A 19,638-nucleotide genomic window follows, 5' to 3' on the forward strand; every position below is an offset into this window, starting at 1 on the left:
CAGGTCCTTTTGTCTCTCCACTTAGATGGGTGGATGTAACACCTTCCTGATCCAGTATCATCTGCAAAGTTAATTAATGTGTCATTGGGCTGTTGCCTGCTTCCTGATCCTTATCAGGGATTTAAATAAAACGCAGCAGCCCCAGTTCTTGCCCGTCCATCCCTCTCCCTGAATCTGAGGCTTATTATTAGTCATCATTCCTTGACCTCAGCTTTCCGGCCAGTTCTGAGCTTCCAGCCTCAGGCCAGGTGGTGCTGCCCCTGCCCAACCCTCGTCTGGGAGCAGCAGAACCATCCAGGGCTTTAATGGAAGTGATGTTCTGGGAGAGATTCATGGATATGAGAGTCCTGACCTCATCCTACCCCCTGGGGTGGGTTCCCTTAGATTTGTCGAGTTCCCTTAGATTTGTAGATACGGCTTAAGAGGCCATTTAGCACTTCTTTTCAGGCAAAACCTCCAAAGGTTCCTTGACTCGTCCGAGATCACACACCCAGTAAGGGCAGAGCCAGGATTTCAGATCCAGACTGAAGTGTCCCATGGAAATATGCTGATCCCCTTATTTATTCAATAAACATTTGCTGAGGGGCGGCTATACGCAACATATTCTCCTAGGCACTGAGGATATAGCAGTGAACAAAAAAATTGCTCTGTTCTCAAAACTTCTCTCCAGGGCAGAAACAGATTTTTAAAAAAGATTATGTGAGTCTGTGATCTGTGTTATGGAGAAAATCACAGCAGAGGGAGACTGGGAGGATGGGGTGGTCATTACAGTCATTCGTAGGGTGATCCAGGACAGCCTCACGGGGAAGGGGCCTTTCTTTGCGCACAGACACAGGAAGTGATGGGGAGGGCCATGAGGACATCTGGCCAAGAGTGCTCCTGGCAGAGGGGACGGCGAGTGTTGAGGTCCCAGTGATAGTGTTCTTGAATTGTTCAAGGAATCACATGGAGCCAGAGTGGCTGGAAAGAGGTGAGCAAGGGGGTCAGCCACAGGAACAGGTCAGAGGCAGGCAGGACCGGATCCTGGAGGAAGCAGACCAACCCAAAAGTCTGATAGGAGAGGTCCCTGACCCCTGGGGAGAGCCACAGCCTGGATCAGGGCTGCCAGGCCGTAAGCCAGGTGCCCTGTCCCCCTGCCCAAGCTGCCTCTCCTGTGAGCCTTCAAAGCTCTGTCCCCTGCCTCTGCTTGACTTCCTCATTCACCTGATGCAGTCTTCTTAACCGTTCTTTTATGGCCTCCCAGAGGCCCCCAATGGTTCCTAGACTCCAGCCTGGCTGAGGAGAGACACAACTGCCTCCTTTGAGAACCACAGCCTGAGAACCCTTTCTCTTCCTGTTGACATTTGCCTGGGTGCCAAGTTCCTTAATAAGATGGATGATGACTCTTCCTGCTGCCCAGCCTCAAAGTGGGAATCTCCCTTGGCCTCATCTCTCAGAAACCGCTCCCGCAAAGCCAGCTCCCTCCAGTCTGGGGCTGGGTTGGCCACGTTTCCTGCCTCGGCAAAGGGCTGATGGACGGCCAGGTTTCTCCAACATGGTCATATTCTCACCTCCCCCTGCCAGCCCTGGAACATGCAGGATGGGACATTCCTAAAAGCCATGTCATTGGTCCATGACACTCCTTGCCACAAGCTTCAATTCCCTGGACAGTTGCAAATCTTAGTGTTGTAGCATCATTTCTATAGACTTATCTAAGCAGTTTCATTCTGGGGAAGAAGTTTCCTCCTCCCCGCCCCCCACCTTTTTTGGTCTTTTACATCATGTCTTTTCAGAAGCACCCACCACATATCTGCCTTTCCCTGGCAACTTGGCGTCCTCCAGAGCTGCTTCGCATCTCATTCATTCATCCACTGATTTAGCAAAACTGTATTACAGCAGTGCCCACCCCGTGAGGTGGGGCAGGCAGTACAAAGAGGAATGTAAACAGGACACAGCCCCTGTTCTCGAAGATCTTCCATTCTGTCAGGGAGACACATAAACAAATAATTTCAATAACATCAGACCTTGGTGTCATGTGATGGGGGTCCCTGATAGGAGGGACCTAAATCAGGGCTGATGGGAGGTGGGAAAGGTAGAGAGATGGGTGATCCTGGAGGATCTCAGTCGTCTCCCAGGTCCCACAATAATAATGAAGCCACAAACTAACAAACCGCGTACTAACAGTACATGCCAAGCTCTGTGTTAAGGCCTCTTCATGAATTATCCCATCAGACTCCGGGTCCACCCCAGGACACTTGCCTGATGGCCTGCAGGGCTTCTCACAAATCTGTGCTTTCCCCCAAAGAGGAAAAGAGAATCTGAGTGGCCCGCAGGCCCGGGGAAACAACATAGCAGCTTTGCATCTCCGGAGACTGCCCAGCTGGCTTGGTGGAGGTTGTCCAACCCAGATGACACTTCCCTGTGTTGCATTCTGGTTGCTTCTTCGTGCTGTCAGGATAGACTTTGTCGGGGCTGGGGAAGGGGTGAGGATGGGGGCTCCGTCTTCTGAGTCTTCGTACTCCATGCAGAGCATCCCTCCGCTGGCCGTCCTACCTGCTCCTCAGCCCAGACCCGAGATGGCGGGCTGACGGGAAAAGCCCCCACGTCCTCTTCCCTGTGGGCCCTTAGCAAGGGCCAGACTTGCTAAGCCACAACTGCAAGGCTGACCAACCTTTGCCTTTCCCCCCTCAGCCCACCCACCTGCTTCTCCTTTGCCGCTGGTTGAAGAGCTCAGGCCTCTCAGCCAAAAGACCGAGCCTATCTCTTCAGTCCCAGCATTGCCTTTCCCTCTGTGCCAGACCGTGAGTCAGTCTCACACCGTGGCCAAGCCTCTCTTCTCCCCTCTGCACAATGGGGTTAATGGCCTACTCTCCAAGGCTGTTGAAAAGACCCACTGCAAAGTAAAATTCTAAAAAAGAGCTATTTATTCCAGACCTAGAAGCCTGGAGAAGACTGCTGGGAGATGCTTCTCCCTTCTAGGGGTGACTCGTCTTGGGCAGACATTCCAGGCAGAGCTAGGAGCAGGGTCTGAGCTCTTCCCACTAGGCAAGGTGAAAAAACCACAGAGGGTCCAGACGGCTCAGAGGTGACGAGCCCAGGAACAATCCCATAGTCACCTCGGGACTGTGCCTTCCGGGTCTGAGAGCACTGAAATCTGCGTCCACTGAAGACGTGTGCTGTCACTTAGCTGTGTGCCCCTGGGCTTCCTGCATCAGGGGTCAGGAGACCTGGCCTCTGGTTTTGCCTCTGATATTAGGACAAAGCTGTTAAGTTGGCAAAGTCACAGTCCCCCTTTGGGTCTTAAAGTCCCTGCCAGGAAAATGAGTGGTGCTAGCGATAGATCCAGACAAGGAGTCCAGGACCATCACCCTGTGTCGGTGAGACCCACCTTTTGACCTCCCAGCTGGGAGGTGGAGCCAGGACCCAGCAGGGGCGGGATGAGGAGAGGCCTCTGCTCTGGTCCTCCTGGGCCCGAACTGAAAGACCCTGCTTCCTGCCACTTGGAAGGGCCTGCCTCTCTCCATCCTGACTGGCTCCCTGGGGCCTCTGTTCCCTGACTCCAGTTCCTCTGGCCTGAGGCCTTGGGGTGAATGTTCTCTAGCTATGTTTGTTTCTTGGAATGTGTTTTTTAACCCCTTTTCTCTCCTTATTGCCTGAAAAGTGCATAGAAACAGACACATAGGCAGGTCTCCTGGTGTGGGGTTCTATTCAACCCAGACGCTCTCAGCAGCGGCCTGGGGTGCCTGGAGGGGTCAGCCTCACACCCATAGCTTGGAAGGCCCCAAGGGGTGGCTGGCTCCTGGAGGGGAGCACTGCCCCGGCAGGTCCTGGAAGGCTCAGAGCCTCCGCCATTGGGTCTGTCTCCACCCTGAGAATTCCTCCTCCGTTTTTGGATTTAAACCCAAACCCACCATCTGAGGCTCCTCCTCTCCTTTCAGGACCTTGTCTCAGGAGAGGCATCTCAGGAAGTCCTAGAACCTCATTCCTCCTTTCCCATGTTAAGCCCAAGTGGGCTCCTCCCCACCCTTCTCCCAGCAGGCTGCCTGGAACCGGAGCCCTTCCCTGCTGGCGCACCCTCCTCCCTTATCGCCAGCATCACCCACTCATTCCAACCCTCACCCCATGGAGCGTCTGCTGGGTTACCCAACCTCACTTGGGTCAAGCCTGTGTCGATGGCTTGAGTCATTACCTCCATCCCCTCCCAAACCTCCCAGGTCCTGGGCTTGGTCTGGTTGAGCAGGCTGGGAGGGAAGGTTCCTTCCCTTCCATGTGCATAGCCTCCAAGGCCCACAGGCCTCCTCGAACCAGGATTTTCCTGCTATTCAGCCTAACTTTGTCTCCCCTGGAACTATACCTGGGGGCTGCCCTCTGTCCTTGGCACTATAGACTCCCCCCATCACTAACTAGAGCACCCAACAGGAGAGATGCTGCCCATCTCTCCCGGCCGACAGCCCCTGCTCTGACTACTCATGGAAACCTGAACAATGCAGCTAACCTCACTGGGTCTCAGCTGACCTATCTGTGAAATGGGGATAACGATACCCCCTTGCCTCAGGCAAGACACTGGGCCAGCTGATTTCCTGAGGCCCCTTCCAGTTCTCATGCTTGTGCTCGTCCTCATCCCCTTCTCTTCCTTACTCTTAGAATACCTCCCCCTCGCCCGCTGGGGACTTTAGTTCACTGAGTCCCTCTTCCGCCTGCCTGCATCAGCTCTCTCCTTTCCACGTCCTCCGACCCCCAGGTCGCTGTAGGCTTTCCGGTGAGAGTCTCCGAATGAGTGCAAGGAATCCCTGAGGCCAGGCCTCCAGACAAATATCCCCCACACCAGGTTCAGGTCACCACTCCCCTCCTCACTCCAACTCCCGCCCCTCCCATTACCCAGGGAAACCCAGGGGTTAGAGAGCAAAGCCCAGCGACCCTCTGGGGATGGAAGTCAGGCTCTGTCCTCCGTTCACACAGCCTCCTGGAGCTAACAAGCCCTCAGCAGTCCTTTCTGAATGCAGCCCAGGTTGCCTGGCTTCTGTCTTTGTGTGCACCCTACACACACACTCAGCAGCCCTACTCAGTTCTCCTACAAGCACAGTCTCTCCTGCTTTCCCTCCCCCTCTCCAGTTCTCTCTCTGCAGCATGCTTCTAGAACACACCCTCCCAGCCCACCAATCCTACACACGCCACTGCGCTTTACAAGCATCAGCTCCAGAATTTCCCACTTCTCCACTTGCTCCTCCACCCCCAAAGGGTGGGTCCCTGTCTGCCCACAAGACAAAGAGGCCTTGGCTCCTCCTGCCTTGGTAGGAAGGGTCTTCAAGGCTCCTCCCCAAGCCCTTCACCTCCTTTTCCCAGGGAGGAAAAGCAGCCCAGGCCCCCCGACCCCAGTCCCCCTCCCCAACCTCTGGTGAGAGGGCAAGAAGCAAGAGCTACAGGCTCCTTTCCCAAGACTCTTAGATTTTGTACCAAAATGCAGGGTGTGCTCCTGTTTGCATTTTTTTCTGTTTTCTTTCTGAAAATAACCATGAAACTATCATTTCCTCCCACTGCCTTTTCCCTATCTTATTTGGATTAGCAGAGTTGCTGGGAGAGGTAGTTTAGAGCCATGGGCAGCCTCCTTCTCTGACCTGGGTCTGGAGGACTCCTAGGTGGCTTTCAAGCAGGTGCCACCACATGGATGCTGGGTCCCCCACAGGAAAGGGAGGGAGCACAGACGCTGGGTGTGGTGGGTCCAGGCAACCCCCCAGTCGGAGACTTCTGGGGAACCGGATTACTGCCCAGCCTTGTCCCCAGGTTGGCAAATACTGGGAGCAACCTTGCCCTGGCTGTCCCTCGGCACAGCTTCTGGGCGTGGGGGAGGGAGCAGAGCTGGACCCCCTTCCACAGCTGATGGGAGGGGTTGCAGCAGCGGTTGCAGACTCTCAAAGCTAGGTAGGGGCACGGACCTAGAGGAATCTGTTGTTATACAAGAAGGGAAATGGGGTGCATGCTGGGGGTATATTTCACCTTTTCCCTTTTGTTTTCATCCCAAACCTCCTCCCAGTCAGCCACTCCGGGCATTCCTGCGGGCCCACCAGGCAGCAAGCCTCTCAGTGCTCAGATCCGGGTTTGGGGGTGATGGATCAGGGACGTCCCCAAAGGAACCTGCACTCGCTCCACCCAAGAGCCTTCAGGGTCCAGCCCATGACCTCCATGACTTGCTTGAGACACTGGGTTGCCCCCACTCCCCCTGGGCATTGCTGTGGAGGTGCCAGCCTGCAGGCCCCAAGCCCTGGCTGGCACCTCAGAGGGGTCCAGAGACCAGCCCATGGGCAGCGGGCAGAGCAGTTGGACTGGAGGGCGGGCAGCCAGCTCATCTGCCGACAGCACTGCTGCAAGGTGCGCATCCCAGAGTCTCACCCAAGGGACAGTCCGTGGGGCCCAGGAAGTGGCAGTCCCATGCAAGGTGAGCGATGGCTGAGACTGCAGGCAGGCTGGGGCCTGGACGGTGCCCAGACTGTGGCCGGGCCCTCGAGGGCAGGGGTGTTGGCGCTTCTCCCTGCCCCTTCTTAGCCTCCCTGCCAAACCCTGTATGTCTTCGTGGGGGATTCTTTTCGGATCAGTCCAGAGGTGCCATGGGCCAGGGCTGGAGGGGCAGCCGGTCTGGCCTGAAGGGCACCACCAGTTCCTCCCACACAGCTGTGAGACCTTCTTCGCGCACCCCCTCCAGCTGGGCACCAGCTTCTCAGTGCCACCCACGGAAGGCTGGAGTAGTGGCGTGGGGTGGGCCAGCTGCCGTGGGGACCTCACTCCTTTCTCTGAGGCTCCTTGGCTGCCCAAAAGGCAGAAGACACAAACTCCTCCCCTGCCCCACAGTTCTTCCAAACACATTCAACCCACCCACCCTCTCACTCTTGCCTCTTCGCTCCCAGCAGGACCCTTCTCCTCCCCCACTCCCTGTACCAGGCTGAGCTGCTGGGCTATTTGGGGCTCCGGCCGGCCCTGTGGTGTAATCAGTGCCCAGGGATAATTGCCACCTGCCCTGCCGGTGTCTGGGGGCTGTCTCGGCCACAGCAGTGGGGGGTGGGCACTGGGCAGCGGGGCCTGGAGGTCAGGCCAGGGCAGTCCTCCCCACTCCCTAGATTTGCTTCTCACCACGCGTGGGACCTGCAAGGGTTCCCCAGGAATGCCATGCTTTCTTGGGCACAGTGCTTACCTGGGACACCCTGTGGCTTTAGCTGAGGGCAGATGGCTATCCCAGCTAGGGGACAAATGTCCTGAGGCTCTCTATTACCCACAGTTAGCTCAAAACCTGACCTCCCAGGCGACCCTCTGATAGCAGTGGGCACCCCTCCTGGCTGCAAACTGACCTCTGGGCCACGCCACAGCTGGGCCACGGGCTTTGTAGCTGGGAGGACTTCAGCCCCACTTTCATCGCAGGCTTTGCTGAGGTCAAGGACACCAGGCCTTGTTGTCTTCCTCTGGGAGGCGCCAAGGGTTAATAAGGTGTCCTGGGAGAATGAGTAGACCCTAAATGCCACCTCCCTCTGGCATGTATGCCCACTTTGGGTACTTTTCTTCCTACTCCGCAGCAGGTTAGACAGCCCAGGGTTAAATGCTTGTCGCTTTCACCTGGCCAACTCTGTGACCTTGGGCAATTGGTTCGGCCTCGTCTATAAAAGTTTCCTCATCTATAAAAGAGATCATCAGAGAAGCTGCCTCATCAAGTTCCTGTGAAAAATACTTTGTCTAGTACAGGCAACAGACCGCACGCAGGGCAAGGCTGTGGTGGTGATGATTATCACAGCGAAATGCAAAGGGCACTGGGGGGGGTGGGGAGCCCCCAGGCCTGCTGTGGGATGTGCGGGAAAGTGAAGTCTGAAGAGACACACCAGGACTGATGGGACAAACCGCACAGTCCCCTCAGCACCTCGACAGCCTCTATGGCGGCTACGGCCCTATGACCCTGGGGAGTAAGGGTGGCTTCTCCCAGACCCCCCCCGTGGGAGGGCCCACTCCTGCCTTTCCTCACCCTGTTTGCTCTAAGGTTTTTTCAACCCCATTTGCCACATCAGCTTTTTGAGATCATAGAACACTGAGCACTTGTGGATATTTTATTTTTAAAAGGGACTGGACAACAGCAAAATCAAGATGAAGTGCTTTGATCTTCGGGGGGGGGGCAGAAATAACCTTGCTTCTTCTCCTTGACTGCCACAGTCCAAAGGCTACGAGTCCTAATCTCTGGGACTCTTCAGACAGACACCAGTGGCTTCCAGCTGAAGGACCACTCAGATAAATGTCTCCTTTTCAGGGTGGGGCAACGTTGTGGGGGGGATGGGAAGGGCGGGGCCAAAAGAACAGGATTGTCAGGTCGGCCTGTCCCAGAGGCAGCCCAGCGCCATCCCTCTCTGCGTCAGTGTCCCCAGCAAGGCACCCTGTCCCATCCCTGCCACCCTGACCAACAGGCGAGACTGAGTGAGCACCCTAGCTCTCCTGCCCCAGCACCTTGCACAGCAGAAGCAAAGGCCACTTTGGGAAGGAAGATGGCCCAAAGCATTTGATACTGCTCCCTTGGGGATGGAGAGGAAGGGAAGATGTTGAAGTGCGGGATGTGAGCAAGTGGGTACCATCCTCGCCTACAGGAACTTCTCAAGCCCCCTTCTGAGCCCTGAGGCCCCAGCCCGAGACAGCAGTTCTGAGCCACCTACCACTCCCTGACCTCCACTCCACCCCGCCACCACGGCCTGGGTACCAGACCCATGTCACAGCCATCATGGCCTCTGTGTGCTCCCCCTCATCTTTTTCGGCTACCAATGCCCCATCTCAGGAGCCATGGCTCCAGTGACTGCCTCTGACTCCCCCTTCCCAGGTGTACCCAGGACCCACCTGGAGAAACAAGCTACCTAGAGCCAACTGAGAGCCCAGGAGCACCGGACTCAGTGCCCCTCCTGCCAGTTCTCTTTCCACTGGGGGGCCAAACTGCCAGGGGGCTGCCCAGCCTTGACCAAGCAGTGCTGGACGGGCGCCTGGGACACATGCCGTCCAGGGGGACTGTTTTCCCTGCTGGTGCTCACTCTCTCACACACGTCTCCTCCCTGGCTTCTGTGAGCTAATCAGGGAGAAGGAGGGGGAGGAGGGGGATGCTGCTTGCCTTCCCCGTTATCTGCAGCAATCCACGGTGACTAATGCTCCCAGTTGGTAAAAAGGCAGTGTAATCAAAACACTTTTTTTTTTAGTCCTTTAAGTTAGTCATTCTCCCAGAGTGGAGGAAAAAAAAGCCCACAGCAGTCACCATGAAATGCAAGCTGAGAGGCTCAGGCTGACGGGGGAACTAAAGCATTGGCCATGGCAGCTCCCCGTGGGTCTGAGGCCCAGGCCCTCCTCCTTGGACCCCTGGCTGGACTTCTCCCACACCCTCATTTGTTCTTGCTTTCCTCCACACCTAGGCTGTCTCACCCTGAAGGACTGTATGCCAAGAGGGGGCCTGCCCTTTTCTCTCACCCTGCCAGGTGCTGCCACCTGCTGGTCCTGAGGTCCCCAAACTGGAGGAAGTATACAAAAGTTCCCAGGATGAGGCCAAGCACCAGATTCCTCCTGAGGTGGTTCAACACGTGTTGGCCTTCCCCTACGCCCAGCCCAGCCACTTAGTGCTCAGCTTCCCCAGCTACATTTCTCTGCTGGATTCTGACTCCGCTGGGCCCCAACAGAACCTAGATTGTCAGGAGCCTCAGGAATCATCAACGAGAAGTGGTATGCCATCGTGGCAAAAAGCATGAGAGGGGAGCCAGGTTTGCCCAGGTGGGAGTCTCCATCCCAGCACTTACTGGCTGTACTTCAGCTCCTCTTCACTAATAAGGATAATAGTACCGACCTTACTATTGCAAATAGTAACTATTTGCAATAGTAATTGCAAATATGAAATGTGAACTGCTTAGAGTAGTGCCTGGCACAGCCCAAGTGCTCAATAAGTAACAACGAAATACTGACGTGGAATGCATACCATAACAGCCCCTTTACTCATCCAAGGCAGACATTGCTAATCAATCACAGAACTTCCCCACCAATGGCACATTCCTCAGATCCTCAACTTGGTGCTCCAGGCAGACCATGAAAAGTGATCTGAGTTGGCACATGGGATCTAATCCAGATTCTACATCACAGCCAAGGAGGATGAGACCCCAAGAAGGGAAGAGACTCCCTCAAGCAGCATGGAGGCAGAGCCAGAGTCCAGATAGTATTTCTGGCTCTCCCTGCCTCTTGCCAATCCAGTTTCTGATTTGCCACTTTATCGTGGCCTTGGAGCCATCAAAGTGGGCTTCCCACCACTGGAAGTCTAAGTCTGATACCTTCCATCTTCTCCCGCCCTTGCTCCTCTCCTGTATCCTTGGCCCACACTGCTCAGGAAACCATTGTTCTGAGACATCCTGCTGAGCAGGCACAGAGCAGAGAGAAGTGAGGAGTGAAACCATAGAGAAACCTGAGGGTCCAGGTCCTCATTTATGCTGCAGGGGCCTCCTGGAAGCAGAGGCATTCCAGGCTGCAAGAGAGCTCAGCCCATTGATTCAGCCCCTTCACGTTCAGTCCCTCTGCTCTCAGACCTCAGGCTCTAAAGAAGTCCCTAAAGGTTCAGGTCCAGTCACTCCTGGAACCCTTGCACTCAGCTGACTAGAGGTGGGTGTGGTTTAAGAACCAGAGGGTCAACCTCTGTGTGGGGAAGGCTGCAAGAGGGCACCTACGACAAGCTCAAGATGAGGACCATTGGGTGCACCTGCTTACAAACCGCTGCGTGAAAAGCTCCAAGTAGAGGTCAGTGGTCTGGTGGCAGAGCTGGTCCTTCAGCTGCCTTCCCTCTGGTCAACAGCTCTGTCCCCTGAAGTAGATCTCTGCCACCTGCACACTCTTTTACTGCAGACTCAGATTTCTGGGGAGAAAGCAGTACACCCCAAGCCTGAAAAAGGAGCATCCACCTCTGCCCAAAGCTCCTCCACTCTCAGCTTCCACTTAGAAACCACACTTGTTTCCTTCCCATCCCTCCCTTAAAGGGATAGGATCAACCTGTACAATGCTGTTCTCTAGTTCAAAAAAAAAAAAAAGACATTCTCCCAAACCCGGGTCTGGAGACACTGAGGCTGAGTTTTCATGACAGTGAAAGGTGTTTGTGCGTCCTTGTGCTCACCTCCCCAGCATCAATGCTACGTGGCAAATCGTGCTCACAGACGGAAACCGGGTCCCCAGGACAGCAGGATGCATGACCATACATCCTCAGGCCGACACACCTCATGCTGAGCAAATGAGCCTCCAATAAAGAGATGGAGCTCGGCTCACTGCTGGCACTTTCCCGACAGACTCCTAGGAGGTCAGCATGCTTCCCAGTACCTCAAACGTTCTGCTGGCTACATGAAAGATTCAGGCTTAGAGATAAGAAGCACAGCCCCAGTTGGGCCTCAGGCTGAATCCTTCCCCCCCAGAAGGTTTATGTTTGGCTTCCGTGATTGTAGATGAGGCCTGCTCTGTTGGCTTACCTCTCTGTTCGGGCTCCTCCTCACATGCTGTCCTCATTCTTCTATTTCTTGAGGGACTTTGCAGTCAACAAGACCACTGACTTGAAACATCACAATGTTCACACTTCAGTGGTGTTGTCGATCCATTCATCTTCTAGGTGAGAGGACCAAGACCCAGAGAGGGATATGATTTGTCATAGTACCAAAGATGGAACTAGAGCTCAGGATCCCTCTAGACTCAGTCTACAGCTCATAATTTTTGACTTATGGGATGTGTCTGCCACCCCCTGGCCCTGGAACAGACTTTCCCTGGGATATGGCGGCTGCTTGGGCTAATACTTTCGCAAATGCTTTAGCACTACAGGGCAATAACTAAGGGAGACAGAGTACGGAGAAAGGAAGAAACAGGCGGGAGAGCTCTCTGCAGGTGCTAAAGTGCCAAAGGGTCATAAAGACACAGCCCAAGTGCATCCAAAAGCGATCGCAGGCTGCCTGTGCCCTGGTCGTTGATACCACAGGGAGAGGAACTGCTGAAAGCATTTCCCTGTGTTTGGAGGGTCCACCCTGTCCCTGCCAAACCCTAGAGCTTTCATGTATGTCTTAAAAACAAACACAAACAACTCAACGCCCTCACCCTCCATCCATCACACCATGAGCAAGGCAGCAAGGACTGTCCCTCCCTGTGCCTACAATGCTCTGCCCTGGCTGCCTTTCAGAGACTTGTCTCTGTCCTCTTTGCTCTTCAAGGCTGCTCTACTGATTATTTTGACCTGTTCCTTGAGCAGTAACATGAAGCTGATCTGTGTGATGTGCTTGGAGGCCCCCTGTCTAATGGAAAACCTTTCAGGAGTGTCCAACCCATGGCTTGCGGGCTGCATGCAGCCCAGGGTGGCTATGAATGTGATCCAACACAAAATTGTGAATTTACTTAGAACCATTTTTTTTTTGCTCATCAGTTTTCATTAGTGACTGTATATTTAATGTCTGGCCCAAGACAACTCTTCTTTTTCCAGTGTGGCCCAGAGACACCAAAAGGTCTCTGGACCCTCAAGAATGGATACAAAAAAACACAAATGAGAGACTACCTCCTGTGGGCAGTCCTGTGAGCTTCCCTACTCCCCCTGGTGGAGCCCTCTACCTGGCCCTGGGAGGTCAGAACAGACTATACATGTCTTCTGCTCTAGTTCATTGATTTAGCTACTCTCCAAGCAGCCCCTATATTTAGACTCCATTTGAAGAATTCCCAGAGGGAAGACCCCTGGAGGCCCAGCAGTTACCTGCACAGGCCTTACTGCCTACTCCTCTCACTTCTAAGGCAAAAAGGTTCTTGGAGGTGAGGTCAACAGGCCCCAGAACCCCAGACAGCTTACAAGTAGGGCGAAGACCCTGAATTCCGAGTTTGGGATACCCAAGGCAAGTGAGCTGCTTCCCTGGAACTCAGGCATCTTCATAGTGTAAGTTCCTTCTGCCCGGACCCTCCCAAGCCCTCATCTCAGATTGACCTGGCTAGCATGATTCCTTTTCAGAACTTGGCTTATACATTGGCTCCTCCCTGAAGCTTTTACTAAAACCCCATGGGCAGCTGGGAGGGCTAGGGGTGGTGCTTACAGGTTGCCAGGGCCCTTGTTCTTTCCCATCATCTATTTCTTTTTCATAGATATATCCTTGAAGTCACTACAGTGCCTGCCACATTGTAGGAACTCAATGAATATCTATCCGAATGTGGAGAAAGAATGGGACCAGTCACATCATTTGGGTTCTGTAGAGGGTTGCACAGAGGGATGGCTGGAAGACAGGGAGCAGCCCTTGCTCTTTGTCCTCTTGTGTTGAGTAAATCCACAGACCATTCCAACCTGAAAAGCACCTATTCTATTTACATTCAGAGCCAGTCCTGGGACATCTTGGAGGGTAAAGATCCATTTATTTGTAACAGGTAATGGCATATACGAAATTTAAGAGGCAAAAGACCACACAGTGAATATGTCTCCCTCCGGCTCCCCACCCCGCGCCCCCATGGGCTCCTAGGCCGTAAACAATTACTGTTACTCTCTCTGGAATAGAAACCAGAAAAACTAGGCAATAAACCAACTTAAGCAACACGTATAGCCAGCAGAAGACAGTTTACAAGTCAGTGTTGAAGGCAGAAAACGCGGCCAGGGAGCCTCCTGCCCCAACCCCAGATAGAGACCGGAGCCCCCAAAACAACGCGCGATCGAGGGTCGCGAGCCAGAGTTTCTAAGGCGGACGTCCGCAGCGGCGGAAGGGTTAACGCGCCGAACCCCGCCCTCTCAGCCGCCTCTTCCGGGCAAAGGGGACGGTGGAGAGGGGGTGTCTATGTCACTTCCTGGAGACCGGGTGAATCCGGAAGTGATCCCCGAGGACCGAGTTGCAGTGGAGAACCCCGGCAGCAGGGCCAAGTTCGGAACCATGAGCTGGTGAGTGAGGCCTCGCGGCTGGGCCGCTGGAGCCCCAGGCCCGCGACCCGCCTTGCCCTGCGTCCCTCTGAGTCCCCTCGCCCGCGCCGCCCGCACCGCCCGCACGGACCCTCCGCCCAGAGCAGGGTCCGACTGGCCCTGGTTCGAGGGTCGTTCGAATGTGGTTCCTGTGCCCTTCCCCAGTGCTCTGCCGGCGTCTCCAGCTCTCGGCCGGGAGGTGGGGCAGGGCGTCCAGCGTGTGACTTGTTTGCTGACTCTTAAAGTTCCACGGCTCCGGTCCTGTCCTCTGCCCGCTGCTTGAAGTGAGGGACTTCCCTGTTCCCTTCTCTTTTACGTACCGTTGAGGTGGAGTGCCTGCCCTGCGGGTACCTCTACACCACTCCCACCCACCAGAGCTGTGGCCCTCAACTCTGGTAGTCTGCACCCCTTCCCTGATCAAAACCCAGTTGCTTTCAGATGACTAGTCTTTGCACCATTTAAGTCTTTAAAGGCCAAAACTTGCTTTTCTTTTGGAAGGGTCCAGAATTAAACACCTATACTCACACTCCCACAGTAGGATTGAACTAACTTGAATCATTTCCAGGGCCATTACCCAGCCCCTGCTGTTGGTCTAAAATAAATGTAGGTAAGCTGAAACATCCTGGGAACTGTCATCCCATGAGAGAAGAAGCCAGGGAGGCTTAGAGGAGTAGTCACAACTCCAGAACTGGAAAATTCGTCACTACAGGACTATACAATACTTGGCTGTAGTAGACACTTCATCATGTGTAATGGTTGACTTATTTCGTAAGACTTAATTTGCCCAAAAGGACCTTACTTCCTTTCAGGCCAAAGCCCTATAATATCCACAAGCCCAAAACTCAGGGGATCCTGAGTGTGGTTTGGGCCTCAGAGGGTGTACAAGATGAAGCAGCCCTTTTGGAATCCAGGTTTTGTTAGCATAGGGAACATGTGGCCTATTTATGGTGCCAAGTAAGTGCACAATATCTAGTTATGGTGAAGGAGAATGGTAGAATATCCTTCGGGAAGGCTCTTGCAGGCTCACATTTGGCATCAGTGGAGACTATAAACTCTGTCCACAAGCAGCTGATGTCCGTCAGTGTCAAGGACAGCTCTCTAATGTAAAATTTAAGCAATGTCTGTACCTGCTTCCCCCTTGCTTTTTAGAGGAAGATTGATGGACAAATGCCAGACTGTAGTCCCTAGCACATGGAGGGAAGCCTGGAGCAGTGCCCTAATAAGCCCCAGCAGGAGCTGCTCCTTTCTCTCCATCTTTGCTCTAGGAGGCCCAAAGCGGGCTGGGGCCCTAAAAATCTATCTTTCCCATCTTGTTATGGCCTAGTTAGTGATGGGCAAAGTAGCAGTTCTTCGATCCCCTCTCCTAGAGGAATTGCTTCCTTCAAGTGTCAGCCTGGCTCCCCTGACCTTGTGATATAGATATCCCCTTACCAGCTACGTCTTGAAACGTTGGTTCTCTCACCTAATTTTTCAAGCTAAAAAGCAGAAAGTGCAGATAATTCATATTGCTGAGATTTGAGTTTACAGTTGAAAAATGATCAATCTTGCCTTCACAAATCAGAAGAGCAGAACAGAGCCCACTACAGGAGAGAGATTCTCTGGGTGATCTGAGGCACACTCTTTCCACCCATCTTGCAGAACGTTTTTTTTCTGAAAAGCTAGCAGCCTATTTCCCAAAGCCTGTCAAGTTGAAGAAAATTGAAATTGACAACTAGCTGTCCAGCAAAAGCTGCTATTTTTTATCCAGTAGAATTGATTTACCCGTACATGCTATATCTTGGCACCTCCTTGGAATGAGGGTCACAACCAAAAGGGCAGCTTTGTCCCTCAAAGCTAAGATTCCCTTCTCTTCCTCCCAAGAGGGCTTCTACGTCATCTCTTGCGTGGACGCTGACCCCCTCTCCCTGAGAGGGGACCAGCACAGGCGCCTGGGCACACAATTGCACTCAGTTCCTGGCTCAATGGCTGGCAAGGGAGCTGGGGCTGGATCCTTCTGATTCACTCTTGGAGTGGTTTTTCTGCTCTCAGAATGAATCCACCCATTCATCTGAGACTGGAATCTCAGTGGGGGAAGAGACCATAGTGACGTAGAACCATCATGGGAGTTTGATGCCCAAGGTCAAGTTCACCAAGCACATGGGATATGCCAGCTATCATTGAATAAGTGCTAGGGACATGCAGCCCCTGGTCCCAGAGGGTAACCATTGTTCTGGGCTTTCAAAATGTCACAGTGAGAAATGTCCAATATTGATGCCCTTTGCACACTGTGGACTTTGCATGAAGAGTGAGCAGCCTTTGTTCTTTGCTTCCTCTGTGCATGCAGCCCGCCCACCCCTTGTTTGTTTAGTGGGTACCTGCCCCCATCCTGTACAATCTCTCCATCCATTCATCTACCCAGCACCCAGCACCTTTCAGCAAGGTGGTTCAGTGATGTGCCCTGGTAGGAAGAAGGCATTTGATGTTCACACCCCAGATTACTGACCCAAGCCAGTGCTTCTCTGTCTCCCCTCATCTCTGTGTCCCCCTCTATCTTTGTGTCTATGTGTGGGTGTGGGTGTGGAAGGAGAAGTATGTAGAATTAAGAGCAGTGACCCTAATCTGGCTGAGCTCTCTCCAGGGAGTGTAGCCTTCCCTGCAACCACATACCTTGATGATTTTAAGCTTAAATGACAAGGAGAAGGAGTACTGGAGGAAACTCTCCTGTACCTAGATGTCTAGGAGTGTGACTCAGATGAGGAAAGTGAGAATCAGAGCAGCGATGTTTGGCTAGGAGTTAGAGTGCCGAGTTTGGGTTCTGGTTCCCTCATTCACAGTGTGGCCTGGCAGGCATTTAACCTTCCTCTGTCTTGTTTTCTCCAGCTGTACCATGGAGAATGCTGACATTTTGTCGCCCAAGCCTATTGTGCAATGGATATGGACTATGCAGAAGTGGTTTTTTTCCAGCTCTTCTGGGCCCCTCTACCTCTGTCTGCCAAATACTGCTATTTCTCAGGGTCCATTCTCTCTCTTTATCTGTTCTCATCCCACATACCCATATACCTTCCCCATCATCTTCAGGCTAAAGGCCTAACTTTGGGCCATGGCTTAGAAGGCCTTTCTGAGTGTGGCTGTCTCTCTGTAGCCCTGTGTCCAAGCTCTCCCTGGTCTCTCTTGCCCTCTTCCTGAAACGCCTTTACTCCCTACCTCCACTTTCCACCATCCCCAGGCCAACATCTACTCATCTTTCAAGAGTCAGGGCAGGCTTCACCTCCTCTGCTGAAGGTCTTCCCTGAATGATCCCCCACACCCTGCCCAGCTAGGTTGACTGCTCCTCTCACCCCCATTAGCATCTGTACTGAATTATTGGTTTACTTGTCAAGAAACCCACAAGTCTGTGAGCTACTGAAAACAAGGACTATCTCTTGGTTTCCACCGTCTCCTTAGTATTGTTCCTGACAGTCAGTAAATGTGTATGGAATGTGTGAATGAGGACTTTTCTCCCATTTACTGACTTGCCTTAGCTCAGGAAAAATTGTAAGATAAAAATGTGGAAAACCTACAGCCACTTCCTGAAACAAAGAGCCCCTAAGAATGCCATAGTTAAATTGACTGGTGGGAGAAGCAGCTTCCAAGACTCTGTGAGGCTGTCTCTGATTGTCCTCTCCCCCATCTACCCGCCCCCGCCAACTGCTTTCTTCCTGTACTTCTACAGCCCTTCTCCTGTAGAAGGGCTAGGTGCATGGTAGGTACTTAATAGGCAACCGTAAAATGAAGTGAATAGAGTAAAGAAAGAACGGCAGACTGGTGGGTGAGACAGAACACCTGTTAGTTTCAAACATTATCTCAATGTGGCTATTTTCCCTCTAGCATCACCATTGCTATCGCACGTCGGTATAGTGCTTTTAACTTTTCAAATTGCCTTCCCTTCCATTATCTGATTTCATCCTCACATTTACTCTTTGAAGTATGCATTCAGGTCTTATTATCTTTCTTTGACAACTTATTAGAATTCAGTTAGACAATACCTGGCAGAATTGGAACTAAAGCCTGCATCTTCTGAGTATTTTCTCTGCTTGAACAGGAACATTAGCAAAGTGGAAGACGATTCTCAAGTTGATTGGGTCTCAAAGGAAATTACTTGACTTGGCTAGCGTAGCGACACCACAGGGAATGAATTATAGGAAGTTGCCAGTTTTCACACATCAGAGGATAGATAAAGTCCTATTTACTGCTGACCTCCAGGCCTTCTGAACCATCTCAGCTGCTTCCTCCCCTGGGGCCTCCTCACCTGGGACAGCCGTACCACTCACGCCTTCTGTGACTTTAGACAGACCAGACTACACTCTAGAGAGTGTGGCAGTGCCCAGAAGATGGGGACCTGTGAGGAAGCTCTGAGGTTCTATATTCAAGACACTGCTTTGGGCACAAATGCAAAATACTGCACTCTTATTTTAGCTGTTGGAAGGGAATTTTTGCAGATTTTGGACTAGTTTGAAAGTCAAGTATCTGGAGTCCCACAGCTTCTGAGTCAAAGGTGTTTTCTTATGTGTTACACTCTTTAAGTAAGTCTATTGAGATGGCCTTAGAGTTGGCAATGAAGCTATTAGAATTGCCTTCCCACACCCATTTTTGGTGGCTAATTCGTTAAATGGATCCCAGTGTAGTGAGTGTATTACACATAGATCATGTTCAATAACATTTTTTGGTTTACTGAATATGGAACATTTGTAATGTACAAGGGCCTGTGCTGAATGTTGGGGGACCTTCAAAGGCTATAAAAATGATGCCTGTCTGAGGCCAGCATGTGGAGAGTGCCAGGGACTCACAGGATAACAGTGGGTCTCTGAACATCGGCGTGGCATCGTCAAGAAAGGCTTCAAGTAGAGGATGGGACTGTGCTGGACCTGACCTCCCTCGCAGGCACTGTTTCCGTGGGGAATGAGAAGAATGGTGGGAAAAGGTATGTGGGCACAGAATGTGTCACAAGGGTTCGGGGTGGACGGACAGTCAGGAGGCCAGTCTGTATTTAGTAAATAGTGACTTGGGTAAGAGGGTTTGTTGCTGAGAGGTGGCACCCTAGTTGGGGCCACCTTGTAGTGCCATCTGAGGAACTGAACTTGAGCATAGGCTTTTAAAAACTGAAGGTTTCGAGCAGGAAAGTAGAATGGAAAAGCACTGCTTTGGTGAAATTAATTGGGTAGTGGTCCACAGGCTAGCTCAGAGAAGAGAGAGGCTGGAGCCGGGGAGGCTCATCTAGACGGTGGCTTCGGGGCATTTTGACTCCAGTTTGCAGTCAGATGTATCTCTGCCATCACAACACACGTGCGCGCACACACATTTACACTTGAACTGTCACACAACATATGCAGTCTGATGTTTTTTATTCTTCTATTTCCTTTCGACTCCCTTTGATTGATTCCATGACTGATTTTAACACGTGTTTACAATGGATTAGTGGAGTTTATAGTGGGGTAGTAGGTTACATGATCAGTGAGGAGTAGCTACTTTACATAGACCTAGTTTGGAAAACACTTATCTAGGAGTGTATTACAAATGCTCAGACTGTAAGCTAACGCCTGTGACTTCAGCCAGGCTGGAGACAGTGTTGCTCATTTGGTTGTTTTTCGTGGGTTATGATAAGACATACAGAGGAGACAACTGTAGCAAACATGGCCCATGTTCTTCATGAGAACGGATTCCATGGAGTTGCCAACTGTCGGTCACTTTGAAAACCCAGGTAGACAAAAGCCTCTATTGAG

General features: G+C 52.5%; 1 protein-coding gene and 1 non-coding gene across 2 annotated transcripts in view; both read left to right on the forward strand.

Annotated features, from left to right (window-relative positions):
• The first annotated feature begins 11,907 nt into the window (after nt 1-11,907).
• LOC119054799 (small nucleolar RNA SNORA71) lies at nt 11,908-12,043 on the forward strand. The gene has a single exon (XR_005083575.2). It is a non-coding gene; the product is annotated as a small nucleolar RNA SNORA71 (small nucleolar RNA).
• Nucleotides 12,044-13,794: 1,751 nt separating this feature from the next.
• The window catches only part of BIN3 (bridging integrator 3), a 41,868-nt gene continuing 36,024 nt past the window's right edge, over nt 13,795-19,638 (forward strand). The window contains exon 1 of the mRNA XM_037152608.2: nt 13,795-13,882. Coding sequence (XP_037008503.1) covers nt 13,875-13,882 — 8 coding nt within the window. The 5' untranslated portion in view covers nt 13,795-13,874. The remainder of the gene's footprint in view (nt 13,883-19,638) is intronic.

The sequence above is a fragment of the Artibeus jamaicensis genome, unplaced genomic scaffold (assembly GCF_021234435.1).
Source record: "Artibeus jamaicensis isolate MK-2021 breed Jamaican fruit bat unplaced genomic scaffold, CSHL_Jam_final contig_477, whole genome shotgun sequence".
Lineage (NCBI taxonomy): Eukaryota > Metazoa > Chordata > Mammalia > Chiroptera > Phyllostomidae > Artibeus > Artibeus jamaicensis.